Source organism: Ostrinia furnacalis, unplaced genomic scaffold (genome assembly GCF_004193835.3).
Source record: "Ostrinia furnacalis isolate ACB-3 unplaced genomic scaffold, ASM419383v2 OfSCF5862, whole genome shotgun sequence".
In the NCBI taxonomy this organism is placed as follows: Eukaryota; Metazoa; Arthropoda; class Insecta; order Lepidoptera; family Crambidae; genus Ostrinia; species Ostrinia furnacalis.
Genome location: NW_021136101.1, coordinates 38,667 through 58,471, shown reverse-complemented (window position 1 = coordinate 58,471; position 19,805 = coordinate 38,667). Strand labels below are relative to the sequence as shown.

The following is a 19,805-nucleotide window of genomic DNA, read 5'->3' as shown; positions in this document are numbered from 1 at the left end:
TTTGACCAATCGTATCGCAGAATCAGAAACGCGTCTGGATTGTAGACGTTATAAAAGTTACCGTAATCGGGGCTCAGAGCATGACACCATGCTAAGCGGTGGCCAATTTTGGTTCTAACTTGTACTTGTTTTTTGTTATCTGTGTGTTATATTTTAAGTTGGAACCAAATAAATGTTTTTCTTTCTTTCTTTTCTAATTGCTTTTTTCAAAGTGTGCGTGACGTGCCTTATGGCCAATCATAGCAATTTTGAGCCTGTTGTCGTAGACTCTCAGTCGCTTTGTTTTTACACAGTTGAATGTGTGTGTGGGAGCTGTGGTGGGGGAAATGTGGGGACCTCAGGTGGGGACACTGGTTCTCGTTGTAGTTGTTACGCGCGAGTTCATATCTATTCCCTTCTATGATCTGAGGTCCAGTTGCATTGGTACGAATGTTCCGAGCACCAGTATTAATGAAATGTGAAAAATCCCCATTGATCCGACATAAGCTAAAAAAAAATTCAAGTTTAAAGTTAAAAATACGGGTTTTTGAGATTTTCAGCCAATCGGTAAGTTTTATCACAAAAATATGTAATGACAAGATTTTAGACCATGCAATTATGTATCTATTAAAATTATCAACACACTTTCTCCTAAGAGTCAGCGTTTCTGAGATTCGATGATCCGAAGAGTCAAAAAGGTGTTTTCTTCATAACGGTCTTACACATAAATCCAACGTGATATCGCCTCATGCCACGACTCAGACTCTGCATTGTATCATGAAGAGTTGTCGATGTCGAATATTAAATGATCGACCTCAACGCGCGTCGTCTGTAATCTTTAACTATCGAAAAATTATATGAATGAAGACCGTGAGTTTCTAGTCTACGATACGAAGTTTTCATGTCAATGGACAAGTTTCCAATTTTTTTCTTTTAATAAATCTTGAAAATAATATAATTGTGAAAGAATCATGAAAATATCTTTACAAATACAAAAGTTACAGGGCCCTAAAGTTGCGCATAACAAATATTTGCGCCATTTTGATCGGTGTAGACACGACAGTCATTCGGAATACAAACAGTAAAATCACCCGATCCAGTGCTGTTAACAGATCATTTTTTTTTAATCTAGTAGTTTTTAATTTTTCAGATAGTGTCACTCAAGATTTTTTTTTAATCTGTTTTTATTTAGGGATTTTTGTTCGTTACATGTCAGCAGTTCCATCGAATCTTAACCTATGCTTACATTAACATTCACTATTTAGAAAGAAGCGAAACCGTATCCACCACAAATCTTGCAGCTTTGCTTGTTGGGTTAGCTAAAATATTAACAAAATCTCCTACATCGTACGCGTTGATGTGAAACTTTCGCAAGATTAAATCTCTTTCCTTTTTAAATTTCACACATTCTACTAGGATGTGTTGAACATCCTCCACCTTATCACAAATATTACAATTTGGAGAGTTAACTTTCTTCATCATAAAAGCGAACTTATTTCCAGGATAAAACCAAGGAATCCGAGGAGGCTGACATTGAATAGTTTTAAACCAAATACCTTTTTCTTTACTTCTCTCATCAAAATACTCTTTAAACTTTTCATAACAAATTGTAAAACGGCAATATAGGAAACTAGACCTTCTGTACATGCTAATTTAGCCAACAAGATTCTTTCTTAGTAAAATTGTGTAACCTTTTTTAACATATCCAAGACCTGATCAATTGATCATATACATATAAAAAGAAAAAGAAGACTTTGACATTATAGTGTTATTCTCGACAATGCGTTAGTGGTGGTAAGCAATGTGATTGAAACTTGAACAGGTGGTCTGACGTCACGGCACCGCCTATGTTTAAGTTCCACGCGAAAATATGGGCGTAATAAACTTTTCATAACAAATTGTAAAACGGCAATATAGGAAACTAGACCTTCTGTACATGCTAATTTAGCCAACAAGATTCTTTCTTAGTAAAATTGCGTAACCTTTTTTAACATATTATTATCCAAGACCTGACCATATACATATAAAAAGAAAAAGAAGACTTTGACATTATAGTGTTATTCTCGACAATGCGTTATACGAGTAGTCCAGTAGAATTAGATTTTAAATCGGAAATAATTCCTACAAAAGATTTTATTGCTTTAATGGCTTCATTGGTTGCCCATTAAGACTCTCCTAGGTTTTCGACTTCGACGGAGTTGTGCTTAAGTGGTGGGGGCCCCCGAAAGGGTCCGCTTTTTCGGTTTTCCGGTTATACCGCGTAAAGGACTTAACGGTCCTTACGGACTTGCAGGAGGATAAAAGGAAGAGGGGTAGCCACAGTAGGTAACACAGAGTCGTTCAGGTAAGTGCCAGGAAGAGGTGCAGCAACCGCAGTTAAGGAACGGCTGGGACGAACAAGGATAGGTGCATCCAGCTCGTAAGCCTTGATAGGGTTACACTGGTTAAGGCGCTCCTTTTCAAGACTTAGAAGCCTGCGGGTAACGAGCCATTGGACGTGGAGATGGTCATTAATTATACACATATTTTCTACTTTGCCAAACATTTGCACGAGAATGGTTTGTTCAAAAGGCAAAAACATATGAATTTGGTCTTATTTAATGCAGGATTAAATGCCCTTCAACCGTCAGGAAGACCACTTTTCAATAGGGTAAGTCCTTTACGCGGTATAACCGGAAAACCGAAAAAGCGAAAAAGCGCCCCTTTCGGGGGCCCCCACCACTTAAGCACAACTCCGTCGGAGTCGAAAACCTAGGAGAGTCTTTATGGGCAGCTAATGAAGCCATTAAAGCACTAAAATCTTTAGTAGGAATTATTCCCGATTTAATTCATTTTTGTGTTTAATTCTACTGGCCTATTAGTGGTGGTAAGCAATGTGATTGAAACTTGAACAGGTGGTCCGACGTCACGGCACCGCCTATGTTTAAGTTCCACGCGAAAATATGGGCGTAATTTAAATAATTAATATCTCAGCCATTTCTTGATGGATTTCAAAAATAAATTTACCGGCTTTTTAGTTTTGGTCTAGTGAAATCTTATGTTTTCAACATCACGAACTCTTATCTTATAGACGGTAATATTACAGGTCTTTACAATCAGACACTATGCGCCACGGACATGATCATTCGAATTTAGTGAAATTAGGTTTGGCAAATACAGGTTGTCCCAAAAACAATGGATAACCCTGTTTTTGTCTGTAATGAATTTTGCCTTCTTTTCTGCAATTTCTTTTATTTTTCATACTTTTAAACTATACTTACGAGCAAAAGTATGGAATCATCCCCTTGTGTTTTGTTCCGAGCCATCATAAGAACTGAATGCCTATGAATGTATCTGTGGTATTAATTTAAAGATAATATTACCTTGAAAATGGTACCATTTTTATTTATCTTCTATGAGTCATTTAGTTTTTACGATCGTTCATAACAACTAGGGTGATTCCATAATTTTGCTCGCGAGTGTAGTTTGTTGAACTTTTGATAGCCCAATAAAATTATCCCTTGGGATAAGAAAAAAAAAACTACATTGAACAACTTTAACTATGGCCACCAGCCTCAGATCTGGTTGTGTTCGAAGATAAACACATACTTTTTTGCAAAATGGTACGCGGCTCCAATAGTTATATTTGTAGTGTCATTTGAAAGGTCTTACCAAGACGAACAACATTTACTATGACCACCAGCCTCAGATCTGGTTGCGTTCGAAGATAAACATACTTTTTGTGTACCCAAGTATCATACGTGTTCATCGTATGGTACTTAGATTATGCGAGGCATGAAGGGTTTACTGCTCCAGCATCCTTCCTTAACTCTATATAATTATTGATAGGGATAATTGTGAAATAAATGTTTTTATTTGAAGAACTACTATCCCCTTATTAATATAAAGTCGACCACAGATAAGGATAGATGCAGCATGTGTCAAAATTTGTATGAAGCCGAGCGTGCCACTTTTTAAACGTCATTAGTGTCATTTTAGCGAATTTTAGTGATTGCCGCAACGTAAAATTAATCGTATCATCGTACTGCATTCGCAAAGTCATCGCATGATATCGTGTGACTCGATTCAAAAATTAATTAATTCCGATAAAACTGATATTTTGTTAAATTTATAGCTAGTCTGACTGTGGATTAAAATAATTATGTAGCGGTAGACGTTATTCTACAATTCTACATTATTAATTTGCAAATAATATTTTAATTTGTGCCTAATGTTTATGAAAGTAATGATCGTTATTCCATTATGTTAAATAGTACTACTAGTAATTCATACTTAATTCCATACTTTTAAATATCCTAGTAAGTAAATGACCTACTTTCATAAAATAAAGACTATTTTACTCAAGCTTTTTATTTTTAATAAATGTAAAAATGCGTAGTTTTGCCAATACGTTTTTTTTCATAAAGCTAAGTCAGGTATAGCCTGACCAGGAACATAAAAACCCTGGCACAGAGTAAACGACAAAATCTCGGGCGTCGTATACATAGTAGTAATAGTGTATACTGCGATCACTGACCTAACTTCTTGATTTGTATATTTCGACGTTATACAGTGCACTCTGTCTTCCGCGATCACTGATCTAACTTGTTGTATAATTCTTCTTCTGCTACTTTATTCTAATTAATTACATATTTGTTACTCGTTGCTGTTAATTACAATTCTCAATCCGTAAATAATTTCTTCTCTCTACCGTGTTCGTACTACTGTCCTCGTAAAATCATCGTATCCGATTGTTGTAATCGGATTACATGAACATCACTCGACCATGTATGTCCATTTGGACATATCGGAATGGCACGCTTTGACTAGCAACTTGCTGTATCTACTCTAATCCATATCTGTGAAGTCGACGCTTCAAAAACGCTTCCAAAGTGGAAAAAAGTTGGTGATATTTTTATTAGGGTCAAAATTTGATGTTAGATCATGACGAGGCCTATCGATGGTTACAGGGTTATCCATTGTTTTCGGGACATCCTGTATAGTTTGCCGTATAAGAAATAGCTAATTACTCCTAATACTGCACAGTGTGTTATGGGACTGTATAATCGGACATTCTCATTGATTTGATGAAACGTATAGAGCTCAGTTATACAAACATGATAGTAAAACTCCCGTTTGAAAATTCCACGTAGTTTTCGCGGTATAAAAATTCAAAGTTACCTACTTTTTTACTTAAAAAATATTCAAAAATATTCTCACTCGTTAACTAATAATATTTAATTCAGAATTGTTATAATGCTTCATAGAGCTCTTAAAACTACACGTAATAAGCGTATTAAGTGCTTCGTGAACGCATTCAGTTAAGGGGGTCCTGCACAGAATCCTTAAAATTGTCATATTTTTAAATCACGAGTGCTCTGCGATTAGTGACTTAAATACATCAAAGTAACTTGTGTAGGGTAGCCCAATCCTTGATCTAGGTCGCCGCCTTTTCGAAATTTTGAATAAATACGTAAAAAATTGATAAACAACATTTAAAATGCAGACATATGGAAAATTTATTTCTTCGAGAACTTTGTTAATTTAACGTATGAAGCAATAATTTTTATATGGAAATGTTTAAATTAATATTTTGAAGGTCGCCCCCTTTTTCGTTTTTGGTATTAATGCATTAATATTGAGAATTTTTGATTTTCCCAAAAAAACTTTGCCGTGAAGAAATCATCAGGCGTTTTGCTTTATCGTAGCTGTCAAGTGTCAAATGTGTGTTTGTCAATCCTTTACAGAGTAGTGTAGAGCGCAGAGCATGCAAATAGTATCTCTTTTGTTATGACTTCGATTGTTACGAAAAAATATTTTACTTATTTTATAGTTAATATGGCTAGAAAACCCTTGCAACCTTTCTTTGCCGTTCGTTCGTTTCAGCCGAAAGACGTCCACTACTGGACAAAGGTCTCCCCCAAGGATTTCCACAAAGACCGGTACCACGCCGCTCGCATCCAGGTACCACCCGCGACCTTCACCAGGTCGTCGGTCCACTTAGTAAGAGGCCTGCCCACGCTACGTCTTCCGGCTCGTGGTCGCCGCTCAAGAACATTCCTGCGCCAGCGGTCATCAGCTGTACGAGCTATGTGCCACGCCCGCTTTGGTTCTCCTACGGATCTCCTCATTTCTCCTCAAACGATCATAGCAAATGTTGTGATAGGGATAGAGACATGCGATTTTTGGTTTTACAAAGGTAATACGATAGAAAATAACATCCCAACTAATATTATAAATGCGAAAGTAACTCTGTCTGTCTGTCTGTCTGTCTGTCTGTCTGTCTGTCTGTCTGTCTGTCTGTCTGTTACGCTTTCCCGCTTAAACCTCGCAACCGATTTTGATGAAATTTGGCATAGAGATAGTTTGAGTCCCGGGAAAAAACATAGGATAGTTTTTATCCCGGTTTTTGAAACAGGGACGCGCGCGATAAAGTTTTTCTGTGACAGACAAAATTCCACGCGGGCGAAGACGCGGGCGGAAAGCTAGTAAAGTAATAAAAACTCCTGTTATAGGGGCATTTTTTGGAGAAATTTATCAAATAACCAAAAGTACATGAATTTAAAAGCAGATTTTTTTCAAAAAGTATCATTTTTTTAAAAAAAGGAGGAGGTTCTCAAGTCGAGTTCTCTTATATTAACTTAAGTTGTATGTAAGAAACTAACTAAAAAAGTATGTAAACAAATCTAGGAAGTCGAATTTAGCCTACCTTTAATAATTATCTGATCGGTTTGAAACCTATGTAAATCGAATGTCAATACAATAATTTTGTACAATCGAGCTGATGATATTTAAATATCCAAAAGAAATATTGCTATTAAAAAGTGATGGGAAATTTACAATTCTATATTTCGCATATTTTCAATTTGATTTTCCTCAAATATATCACGGAATTTAAAGCTGATTTTTTTATACAATTAGATTAATAAATATCAGACTATATCTTGCAATTAAAAATGTTTGCATATATTAAGGTATAATTGAGAAAAAAAATAAAAACAAAAATGACTAAAATCATTTTTCCTAATTAACTGAATGCGTTTACGAAGCACTTAATACGCTTATTAAGTGTAGTTTTAAGAGCTCTATGAAGTATTATAACAATTCTGAACTAAATGTTATTAGTTAACGAGTGAGAATATTTTTGCATAATTTTGAAGTAAAAAAATAGGTAACTTTGAATTTTTATACCGCGAAAACTACTTGGAATTTTCAAACGGGAGTTTTACTATCATGTTTAACTGAGCTCTATACGGTTCATCAAATAAATGAGAATGTCCGATTATACAGTCTTATAACATACTGTGTACTGTAAAGTTTCATCATCAGTAGATCCTCACAAACTTTCACATTTTTAACCGACTCAAAAAAGGAGGAGGTTATAATATGTTCGACTGTATGTATGTTTTTTTTTTCTATGTATGTTCACCGATTACTCCGTCAATTGTGGACCGATTTTCAAAATTCTTTTTTTTGTTCGATAGGGTACACTTCTGAGGTGGTCCCTTTGTCACCAAGTCAGGATCTGATGATGGGATCCTAGGAAAATCGAGGGCAACCCTCAAATTTTATAGGCACATATATCGTTTTTCAAACGTTTTCTAAAGTTATTCAAGTATTTACTTCTGAAAATCATCATCTCATATTGATGAGTTGATGATAGAAGTAAAACTCCTTAATGCTTAGGAGTTGGAGGATGATTCTTTTAATTTTATACATAAGTATAGTTTCTAAAGTTATTCAAGTGTTTGCATTAGATAGTCATCATCTCATCATGATGAACTGGTCATGGTACGTACAACTCCTTAACGCTTAGGAGTTGGAGGATAATTCTTTAAATATTATAGGAACAAATAGACCAACAGTTGTATTCTTTCATGTTTTTAAGGTGGGCTGACGGTTTAAGGTCTTTTTAGGTTGCCGATATGGTAACCTGTATTTTGTAGGGATTATTATTTTACACTTGACATGAAGAATATAGTCTCAATGTACGGCTTACATTCAGTGGTAACATCAAGGTAATAATAAGTAACTAAAAAAAAGCAAGAAATAAGTTAATTTTTATAAAAATAAAAAAACCGACTCCAAAAAACATACACTAAAAAGTAGAAAAATAATTTCTAATCTTATTTATTAGGACGAATTAATATTTATGTATACCAAAGTTCACACGTTTCATAAACTTGGCACCGACTCCAGAAGTATCAATCATGGTATACATAAATATTAATTCGGTTTCGGTCGGTTTTTTTTTTTATAATTAATAATATTAATTGTTAAGAATATTTGGCAGTATGTAACAGAATATTGGCCTGTCAAATTAGATCCAAAAATTGTGAGAGATAAAGCAAAAACTGAAAAAAGTTCCAAAATTTTGCAGTAACTTGGCTCCAAAGTTATTCATTGCGCAAAATCTAATTTGACTGGCCTAATAGGTAGTTAAGTTGCTAGGAATGTGTTCTAATTTTAAGGATTTCGTTATAAATTTATTGTCAAATTTGTCGTATCCAAATGTTTAATGTCATAGTATTGTCAGTAATACATTACTGGAGATATTTATCCTAATATTATACGCTTAATTGGCACTTTTGGCAGGTTATAGTAGCTCTTTAGTAATGTGTAAAAAATATCATATTACATTTATTATTATTCTATTATAATAATTGCATAAATTACTAGATACCGTAGGCACCCGTAGGTAACTGATATATTGATTGATTGAATGATTGATTGATTAGAGACGCCACCGCGCCTTTGTTACGTAATTTGTGACACGAATTATCGATTGTTAAACAATTTATTGATTTAATTAATGTATTTACTGTGTTGAAACCACAATAAAAAATAAAAATAATATTATTAAAAAACTTTCTTTGATTTTGCTCTGACTTCTGACATATTATAAATATAATACCTACCTATTTAAAATAATTATAAATGTAATATTTGAAATGATTTGGCATAAAACACTTTTTTATTGCTCAACAACGGTAGTATTGACATAAGTTATTTAATATTATTTGATGTTATTGTGGACTTGTATGATGTAGTTGGATGTAGTCCTCTTTATGCTCTTCCTTCAACCTTCCATGGTTTTAAATTGAACGAAATACGTCACCGACCTTAGATTAATAAAACATTAATGAGTATTTCTCAAAAAAAATGTACGTAACGAAACGGTAGTAACGAAATAGTAAGGCCATAAGGCTTGTTATACATTGGCGAAATATTGTGAATGCTCTTCATTTATTCAATTTGAAATATTTGTAAGTATGCACCCAAATACGGGGTAATATTAAGGGGTTAGAAATAAAATAAGGGAGTAATCATTCATACTATTTTAATAAAATTATTTTTGTACCATCATGTTTATCCATTTTGAGTCGTTCTCTGTAAGCTTTTTGCCTTTCGGCATTGGTTTTTGGCGGCATTCCTAAAAAAACAAAAGAAGTAATCACATAAAAACGTAATCTAAATGATTTGATAATTTTTTGCTGGTGGCACTTCTGTAAAGCAGATAGTATCCAATCCTTTTGTTATTAACGCTCTATATTTTTTGAAATAAATTAAGTAGTGAATATTACTATGCTTAGTCAGGTAATAACAGTATACACTCAGCATTATGTTGTACTTTTTCGTAACGTAACGAAATTCGTAAAAAACGTAACGAAATATTAGACAAAATGAGATCAGAAACAAGTATTTTTTTGATAAAATTTGTTACAGCAAATATAAAAGCTTACTAAATGTTCGTACCACACGTATTACAAAAAATGGTTAAATGAAGACTTACCGTTCTATATAAAATCGCTGATTTTACTGCCTGTTACGAAAAAGTAATCCCACAAAACACACACGTTTTCACTAATTTTCGCGATAGATGTTATGGCGGAGACGTCAGGCCAACAGCCATTCAGAGTGCAGCTATTGTTGTCCGTGTAAAATAAATACGGAATTGTTCAGAAACCATGGGAAAGTAGAAATAAATCGTAACTAAAGAGTAAATAACGAAATAGTAAATGAGAGCGACTCATTTTGTTTTTTTGCTTTAAATTGCCAATTCATTATGACACCCCATAGAAAATCAATTTGATACAGAAACTGCGATTACTGTAGAACGATAATACAAAGAAATTTACAATAATTAAGTTACGTATCGCATTTTATGAAACAAAAGTACATGAAAAAGCTAGGGTGGCAAACAGGTTTTTGTATGAAAGGTAAAAAGGACTATTTTTAAAATATCTAAATATTTGGTAATAAGTAGGATTATAGCTATAATTCTTCGTTATCTTAAAGATTAATATTCATCCTTCAAAATTGTGTGTGTGTTTTTTTTGTGTGATGATTTATAAATATAAAACTTTTGAACTGTTTCAAAGCACACTTTTTTTTTTCAAAATTTACACTTTTTTTGAGAAATACTCTAATCTAAGTCACCGACACTACGAGAGATTATTCAATGAAAGGCTTTATGGTGTAAAAAATGAAATTATATTGTAGAAATAAAATCAGTTACATGTTTAGTTCGAAGTAGAAAAGTCAAGAGAAGAGAATAAAGTGACAATCAATAAAAAACACGAAAAAGAAAAAGAAGTTTCTCGCCAGCCAGGCGAGCGGCCAAGGAGTTTGGTCGTACATTTGCGACCTCTACCATTTTTCCTAGGCCGTCATTAGACAGACCTGTACATAAATATTACATCTAGGTAGTGGTCGCATTTTATGCTTTCGACTTTATTAGAAAAGCGCGTAAAATCTGGGTGCACGAGATAAATAAATAAAGGAACTTCGTAGTAAAGTTATTTTTCCCTTATTTCTCCTAATGTTTTAATCATGTAAATAAATAATACTAATGAATGCTGATTGTTAAATATTAAATGCATTCTTTCATTAAATTTATTTTTGTAACTATGCATTAGGTATTTTTTTATTAATAAATGATTTATTTACTGTTAAATCGTTGTTTTTCGTCTCAAAATCAATCAAAATTAATGAAAAAGTTGTGCTCTTCGACTATCAGTTAGCAATATCAATTCTCCTACGATTTATCAGTTCAGTGGTGATTAGATTATGATAATTGTTAAAAACAATGATTTTTATGTATCTTAATTATACCAAGAGGACATAAAAGCGATATGGCTGTGTCAAACATACTGTTCCATGTGATAAGATTACTGAGAAATAGGGAGTTTTCCACAAAATAGAGCTCATATTTTCAGTTCTCTTGTTCTTTATTATTCCATAAACGTCTGAAAGTATGTATCGCTGGTACGTGACTCGTGGTGTTAATTATTATGGAGCTAGCAACCTGATTTCTTCATATTGATATCAGTATGACCGATTTGTACTAAGTTGGAGGTGCTCGATGTTTGACTTACAACCATACGTATAACCTTCTCAATCGAAACATAATAATATCATTGTGTCGGCATGAGCCAAAAAATCTGGTTGTCATAGAAATTCCGTTAATGGTTCTTTGGCACAACACCAAGCTTGCTATGTTTTAGCGATGTGTAAGATTACTGGCTTCCGGATGCTTTTAAAAGGCGAAAACAACTAGTAAATCGCCCACTTCTTAACACTACTAGTACTTATCTGATTCTACTATCAGGTGGGTATATTGTAGCAACTGATCTACTCAAGATCAAAATTTATTGCTTTATTTTAATTTTGCTCCTTCGCGGCGATTTTGGTTGAATTTAGGAACTGACTTATTATTTTCAACCGACTTCAAAAAAGGAGGAGGTTCTCAATTCGACCCGTATGTTTTTTTTTTTTTTTTTTTNATCTTTTTTCGGCGTATAGGTAATACCTCAAGGGTGGTCCCATTTAAATTTAATAATAGAAAAAACAACCCCCAAGGGTGGAAAATTGGGGATGAACTTTTTTATACGCAATATCTCCGCCGATTATAAATCAATTTGAACGATTATTTTTTTGTTGAATAGGTATTATCAAAAGGGTGGTTTCATGCGAATTTGAAGAAAATATTTCACCCCCAAGGGTGGAAAATTGGGGATGAACTTTTTTATACGCAATATTTTTAATTTTTAGTTTTTTTTTGTGTTTTCGCATTTGAAGTCGGTTTTATTTTTTTAAAAAGTTAATTATATCATAAAGTATAAGTTCGTTAGCAACGTCAACATCATGTGTACACGAATAAGTGAGGCAAGGCTCTATGGTGTAGGTGTTGGACTGCCGATTCCTATCTTGCCGAAGGTAGATAGTTAGAATCCAATCGTAACACAAGCATATTTTGTTAGTTCAGCTCGAGGGGTTATGGGACTATTATTAATTTGTGCAATTTCGTACAATATTCTAGAAATCTATATTTATCAAAGCGAAAGGTCACTGACTGATTGACTCACTCACTCATCACGAAATCTCAGAAACTACAAGTCCTAGGAGTCCCAAATTTTGCATGGGGGTTCCTTTTAGAACGTAGGTGCTCACTTAGACGGGATTTTGCAAAAACGGGGTCCACGCGTACGAAGTCGCGGGCGGCCGCTAGTCTAGAATTTTAAGGATAGTTTCTATTGATTGTTTTATATTAAAGGATTTTTTCCTTCTATTGCAGTGGTGGCGAAGAGAGCACAGGTAGCGCATGCCCGATAGCTGCGACTGCGGCTGCGCCGGCTAACTGGCGGGGAACCAACGATAGCGCCTCCGAGTACTGCCGACGGGGGAACACGCCCGCTGCCTACGGTCGCTACCAGAGGAACAACTCCAACGCACCTTATTCCACGCCTCCTTCCAACGTCGAAAGGTATAACAATACACATTAATTATACAACTTATAAACTTATAAGTACATCAGCAGGACCTAGCAGGTGTTATGTTTATTAATTATTATGGTTTACACGGGGGCTAGTTCTAAAAATGATCTCATTCCTATTTTATCCGAGCCGCACTTTTATTGATGGACAAGGCCAAGGCCAGTTGTTATTGTACAGAAGAGAGGCATGTGTGTTATTTTTATGATTCGAGTGATAGTTGCAGAAATTAATTGAACTCTTAAGGGCTATATTTCACCGGGACACCATGGCGGCGCAACCAGTCGCTGGCTACCAACAAAATGTATACAGCTCTGTAGAGTTACTCACCTGGTGTCCGCTTGGTTGCGCAAAGTGCTGTATACATTTTGTTGGTAGCGGCGGCGACTGGTTGCGCCGCCCATGATGTCCCGGTGAAATATAGCCCTAACAATGCAATGGTCGAGCGCGTAACATGCTATCAAAAAAAAAAACCAGACCGTACAAAAAGTTTTTGTTGAAAAATCCCGTGAAAGTGATAATTTTATAGTAAAAATGCAACATAATAGTTTAAAATACCTATTATGTAGACCTATATAAAAGGAAAACACGACATTTTCCGAATATTGCACGTACCTACAGTGGTGATTTATAATTTTATTGCGATGTCTCGTACAATGAGGTACAAAGACATACAAGCCTGTGAAGACCGAACCAAATTGAGAACTGCCATACAAAGTGATTTTTCACTTTAACCTGTGACCGATGGGGTCGACGAGTTCTTGATTGGTGGGAGGAGTATCCTCTCTACACGTGCTCGCCCGTGGCCCGTCCCGTATAAATCTAGAACTGTGATTTCAAATGATAATTTATTGAAAAAGCCTCGTTCAGATATTAACAATATGTTTCTCATAAATGTTTCTAATCTAGTTCAAAGTGATGGCCAAGTAATCAATCATTACATTGTGCGTTAGGTGAAACTTTTTTGCGAAATGTTAAAATCTCACCTGCAATAGCAACGGCAAGTGGAAAGAATATGTGCAATGTAGAAATGCATTCAAGCGAATAATGCAGCTGCGGTCCAGTACATGCAGCTGCTGGAGTCGACTGCAAAGGTCGCGCAATGTACCCATAATAATAATGTTATTACAGTAGTATGTTGCTTGGTAGAATAAGCCAACATTACACGACCACTCTTATGATGATTTTCTATGATGCCTCGGAACGTTTCCACAACATGTCAAATCACGTTCCGTAGTATCTGGCCTCCTGAGGCCACCAGGGGTGGTGGTGGTATTATTCTGAGCAACCATCAAATCCAAGAGCAGCAGCAGCTGCAGCTCTATTGATGGCGCCTAAAGTATTAGTTCTAGTCGGGTAAGCAGCCTGCTTGCATTACAGCTCGTCCGTCACCTACGGTTACGTTCGTAAACACTGCCTATCGCACACCTCGGACTTATAAAAAGTATTCTTTCGAACTGCAGATTGCATTAACAGTGTGGCAGCGGTTCTAAATTGAGAAACATTACCTCAGTCTTTGCCTGACCGCCTAACGACTCACGTCACGTTTAATTTATTGATAGATTGCTAATTGTGATTATTTTTCAGAACTACCCCCCTTCACCGGTGGTACGCCAGCGGCGAGCGAGGAGGCGGCGGCGGCGCGGGCAGCGGTGGCGGCGGCGGGGGCGCCACGGGCGGCGAGAGCACGCCGAGCACGCCGGGCGGCGGCACCGAGGGGGGGCGGCGGCGGCGGCTCTCGGGCTCGGGCTCCTCGCGCTCGGAGTCGTCGTCGCCCGAGCCCAGCGACACCTCGCGCGCCTCCACGCCGCACGCGCCGCCGCCGCCGCTCGCCCACGCGAACCATCGCACCCCTTCCACGCCCTCCCATCACCAGGTGACGATTCACTATTGGTCGATTTAAAACCTCACGCGTTGTATAATGTTGTTATTTAAGATAATCCTCTTTTTCAGTGGTCGTCGACGGCGAGTGGGAGACCATTAGCCATTTGCGTGAGAAACCTACCCACGCGATCGACTGATAGTTCCCTTAAAGATGGTCTTTACCACGAGTATAAGAAGCACGGGAAGGTGGTGTGGGTGAAGGTGGTCGGTCAGAACGCCGACCGGTACGCGGTGGTGCGCTTCAAGAAGCCGTCCGACGTAGAGAAAGCGCTCGAGGTGTCACAAGACAAGCTTTTTTTTGGATGCAAGATCTCAGTAGCACCTCACCAAAGTTGCGATGAAGATGCCGATTCGGCGAAACCTTACGAGACTGATATCGACGAGTACCATCCGAAAGTGAGTGTAACTTTTTTCAAGGGAGAGTAAATTGGTTATATTATTATTATTTAGCATTAAGCAATAATCAAATGTTTACCTGATGTGAGTATTATGAAAGTACTTACCAAGGAAATAACATTTATTGCGTAGAAATTATACTAATCTATGGAATAAGATTTACCTAATAATTATTTATCATTCCCGAAATCTATCGATCGTGTACTAACCAAAATTATAATTATTATTTGCATTGCTAACTCCATTAGCAATAATAGTGCTATTTATATTGAATTAATGACTGCTATTGAATAACGATTAGCATCAAATCATTTATGCACTCGCGTTTTTTGTCAACGTGTAAAGTTGCGAATATTGCGTTGCTACTGAGCACGAGGTTGTTAATGCCTATATTGTTTTACTTTGCGCTGTGTCATCTGCATTTAAGGCTTACTAACCACGGAGGCGTATCTGTAGATGCGTATTCGTCATTTATGCTTGGCGTATGCCTGCTTGCAGCTTACATTCGGAACTATGAAACTGTTAACAGAGCTTATGCCGTTTACGGCACAATTCTATCAAATCAAATTTAAATGTCATTAAATCAAACCGAATGAACTGAAACTATTAGCCATTGCATAGTGGCACTATGGACTTTCCGGCCTCATCCTCCTTCACCCACACCCACCTCGTCAAGAGTATGGTTACTATAAAAAGGACTTCAGCAATTTATTGGAAGCCATCATTACAAAGTTCATTATTTAGTTATGTAGCTGTAGGGTACGGGTGTTTTGACGATATTTCTTTTTGTTCCAGGCAACTAGGACATTATTTATCGGTAACTTAGAAAAGGATGTAACGCAGCAGCAGTTGAGAGAAAAATTTAAACATTTCGGGCGTATAATCGAGATCGACATCAAGAAGGGCAGCGGAGGCGGGGCGGGTTACGCGTTCTGCCAGTACGCCTCGATATCCAGCGTCGTCGAGGCCATCCGCGCCATGGACGGCGAGTACGTCGGCGGCTCGCGCGTCAAGCTCGGCTTCGGCAAGCCCGTGGCCACCACGTGCGTGTGGGTCGACGGCCTCACGGAGCACACGGAGAAGCAGGTGAGTCCCCGCCTCGGCCACGTCGCACTTCCCCTCAATAACTGTCTCACTCGTTCGACGCGACAGTCGTTCAGGAGAGTTGCGACGCGCCGCGCCCAGTGAGTTGCGGCCACGGCCTGTCTCGCGATGCAGAGCGTGGGTGACGGGTGCCGGGTATGGTCGCAGGTGCTGGGCGCCATCTCGCGGTGCGGCGCGGCGACGTCGGTGTGCGTGGACCGCGCGGCGGGCGCGGCGCTGGTGCACTTCGAGCAGGCGGCGGCCGCGGGCGCCGCGGTGCGGGAGCTGCGGCGCGTGGCCGCCTCCGCCTGCGCCGCCGCCGCCGCCGCCGCGCCCGCGGAGCCCGACCACCCGCGGCTGTGCGTCGACTATGCCTCCCGCGAGTGCCAGGTACGCCCCCTCAGCCCGTAGCCCTCCGCCCGTAGCCCGTAGCCGTAGCCCGTGACTTCGCGTACGGATTTATTATTTTCGTGAGCACTCACTTTTTATTTTATTTATGTCTTTGAATGTTCGGTAGCTGAGCTGATTCCCATGTTTCTCTGTTTATTATCTGTCGAATGTTACGATGGAATGATCACCGTGACGCCGGGCGCCACCTCGGTAGCGCCGGATTTGTTCCACAGTTCCTCGTCACAATGTATACTTGTGAATGTTGCACATTGAATCACTACAAATATTTGTTTGTTTACGAATTTAATGATATAAATGTGATGATTTTTGTTCAATATTAGTGTCTTGAAGTAGCGATAGGAATGAGCTATACTGTGTTGCATGATGCTGTAATTGTCTTTAATTGATGTGCGGAAATATGGAACAATGACTAGAGATTGCGATTCACTTTAAAATATGCGTCACAGTAACGATTCACGGTGATATTTCAGTCGTTAATGTTGTGTTGAGCGACGCGGACGAGCCCTCGGGCGCGTGGCGTGGCTCGCTGACCGGCATTGTCCCGCAGGAGGCGTTCTACGAGCAGCTGGAGAAGCACGGCGGCACGGCGGCGCTCAGCGGGCTGGACCGCCTCACCGGCGAGGTCTCCACCTCGCGCTACCTGTCCACTGCGCGCCACGACGCTCTGAGGTCAGTTCCCAATTTTTTTTATTGTACAGTCGCGGAATGAAAAGGTTCGTCACCTTAGTGTCGGTTTTTGCTTGCACTAGGTACTGTAAGAGTCAAACCTGCCAACATAACAGTGCAAGAAACAGTGCTGCTAACATTTAAATAAATATGACGTTTGCTAACGAATAAGGTTTTGCTCGTTTATTTTTCTATCCCATCAGTGCAATGCAATGATGACATTGACCAATTGACAATGGGTTTTTTTATTTAAGAGAAATAATAATGGCAGGTTGAACCAATAAGAAGGTTTTAGTTTATCAATCATAATAATCTTCTTGACAAGATAAATCGTCAAACAACTTTGATCTGAATGATTTTGAACTTTACTGACGAACAGTTAAAGATTATTTTCTCTAACTCGAGATTATTCTGTAACATAGTTTCAAAAGGTAATATGTGCTCGCGTTTCGTTGAAGGAATCAATTTGAAAACTGACGAACCTTTTCATTCCGTGACTGTACCTATAAATAATTATGTACTCCGTTGTTAATAGTTATGTTCCGGCGTACGACTAAAATAAATAACATAAACAAAACACGTAGATTGGTTCATATTTAGGTTAAAGACTTCGTCAAACCGAACGCGTGATTAGCGCGCGTCAGAGCGCTAACTTGACACCGCGCTATGACACTAAAGGTTCGGCCAAACCTATGCGATCACACGCGATCAACCGGCGTGCAGCGATGGCGATCAATGCATTGAAGATTGGTCGCCATCGCTGCACGCCGGCTGATCGCGTTGGTTTGGCCGAACCTTAAGATGTGTTGTACTACCATGGTAAAATATCGTCAAACAGAGCGCTATACGATCTATTTGACGATGACTGTACGCGTTTTATCTGGCGAAGCCTTAACGTAATGTTAATTTGTTGCAGGTACGAGAACAGCACGGGCCGCGCGCGCGCCGCCAGCTACGGGCGCAGCGCGTCCCGCACGCCGCGCTACCCCGCGCTCGAGCACTACGAGGCGCCCGACTACACGCCCGAGCGCCGCTACAGGTATGCACTGCACGAATAATATCCTTTGCTATTTCACACTGCGTCACAACCTTATACAGGGTAACAGGGAAACTCGACCCATTGACCCATTCCTTGAAACGGATTATACTAGAGGTCACTAGCAACAAATTAAGTCCAGTGAACCAGGGGTCAAAACTGGATGATTACTAAGTTGTGAATAAACTACTCCACTCTAAACAGTGAATTGATACTTTTCTGAAAGCTGAATAATTAACAAAAAAGTACTTGCCCACAACTTAAATATCCACCGCAGGACGGTCGCTCCCGAGGTTGTCGGACTATTATTGTTTAGTTCGTTTATTTCACGAAGCGAGAGCGGGTACTGGCTTGTAAAGTAGTAGTAAGTATTACCACAGAATACATAATAGTAGCAACAGAAATTGCACTCCTTTGTGTAGGATCAGATGCCGACATTTTAACGGTAATAATAATAATGCAAAATATCCAACGCACATGGTGCATTCGAAATCGCACCTTACTTCTACGCTCCCAAGAGCGCAATTTTTTTGTGTTCAGAATTGATCTACCTCACAGCTCATGCGTCAGGGTTGTATAAACAAAGTAAAATAAATAAAACTTAATTTTAATAAGCATTTATTGTATTTACGATTGGTAAACTTTAATCTAGTGGTGTTTGTATAATCGTACCATCTCTAAAGTCCTAATTAATAAACTTCAGTGTTGCGATAATTCGAAATTGGACCAACAGTTTTAAAAGGTGTAGTGTCGGAAAATAGTGACGGTGAAGTAAAGTTAATGTTTTTACTAGCTAAAATAATTTTCTTGCTACAGTTTTTTGTCATAAGTGTTTCAAAATTGTTTAAAAAGTGTAGATGTTTTAATTATTTAAATTACTACTATTAACATTATTCCAATATATTACGATTTTCCATTAAAGAAGAATAACAGTGCTGTTGGAACAATAAATCTTGATTGCGACGATGATCGACCGAGCGTGTATAGAAATACGCGTGTGTTCACAGGCGCGTGGCGGCCCTAACTGATTTGCAACTTGAAGTTGTCGCGCGCTGTAGGTAATTATCTCGGCCGGCATAGGCGAGTGACGGAGGCCTGGTATTACACTTGATGTAATGAGTCTGCCCTAACGAACAGTAGTGACCGAGCTCACGGTCGGGTCACAGAGCAAGATGATATTGTAAAACTTCTAGCGAAGGTCAGATTGATTATGTTGTTGATGATTTTGTATCTCCAATATTATTAAAGCACATTATTGTATTTTTTTAAAAGCACTTACCCATTTATTTTGTGTTTTATTTCGCTAGGGTATACGAAGAACTAGGTTCCAGTCCACAAGCGGATGACACTCCATTTGACGATCGGTTGCAGTCCGTTGTTGTTTCCCCGCACCGGGCACGACGACATAGAAGGGATTCCAGTCCTGAAGACCGAAAACATTCAAAGGTATGTTCGTTTTTTTTCAATGTATAATGCACGACTCAGCAGTCGTAGGTTATACAAATTAGCATGACAATCTCTTCGTTTCTCCACTTTTACGCATGAAGATCGGAGGCCTCGGATCCGAGCAAAGTCGTTCTCGCTAAACGGCTCGTCTC

General features: G+C 38.3%; 1 protein-coding gene across 1 annotated transcript in view; it reads left to right on the top strand.

Annotated features, from left to right (window-relative positions):
- Nucleotides 1-19,805, top strand: part of spen (spen family transcriptional repressor split ends) — a 119,719-nt gene that overhangs the window by 75,048 nt on the left and 24,866 nt on the right. Inside the window, 8 exon segments of the mRNA XM_028316799.1 lie at nucleotides 12,536-12,724; nucleotides 14,319-14,607; nucleotides 14,685-15,011; nucleotides 15,807-16,097; nucleotides 16,263-16,484; nucleotides 17,053-17,174; nucleotides 18,088-18,210; nucleotides 19,515-19,653. Coding sequence (XP_028172600.1) covers nucleotides 12,536-12,724; nucleotides 14,319-14,607; nucleotides 14,685-15,011; nucleotides 15,807-16,097; nucleotides 16,263-16,484; nucleotides 17,053-17,174; nucleotides 18,088-18,210; nucleotides 19,515-19,653 — 1,702 coding nt within the window.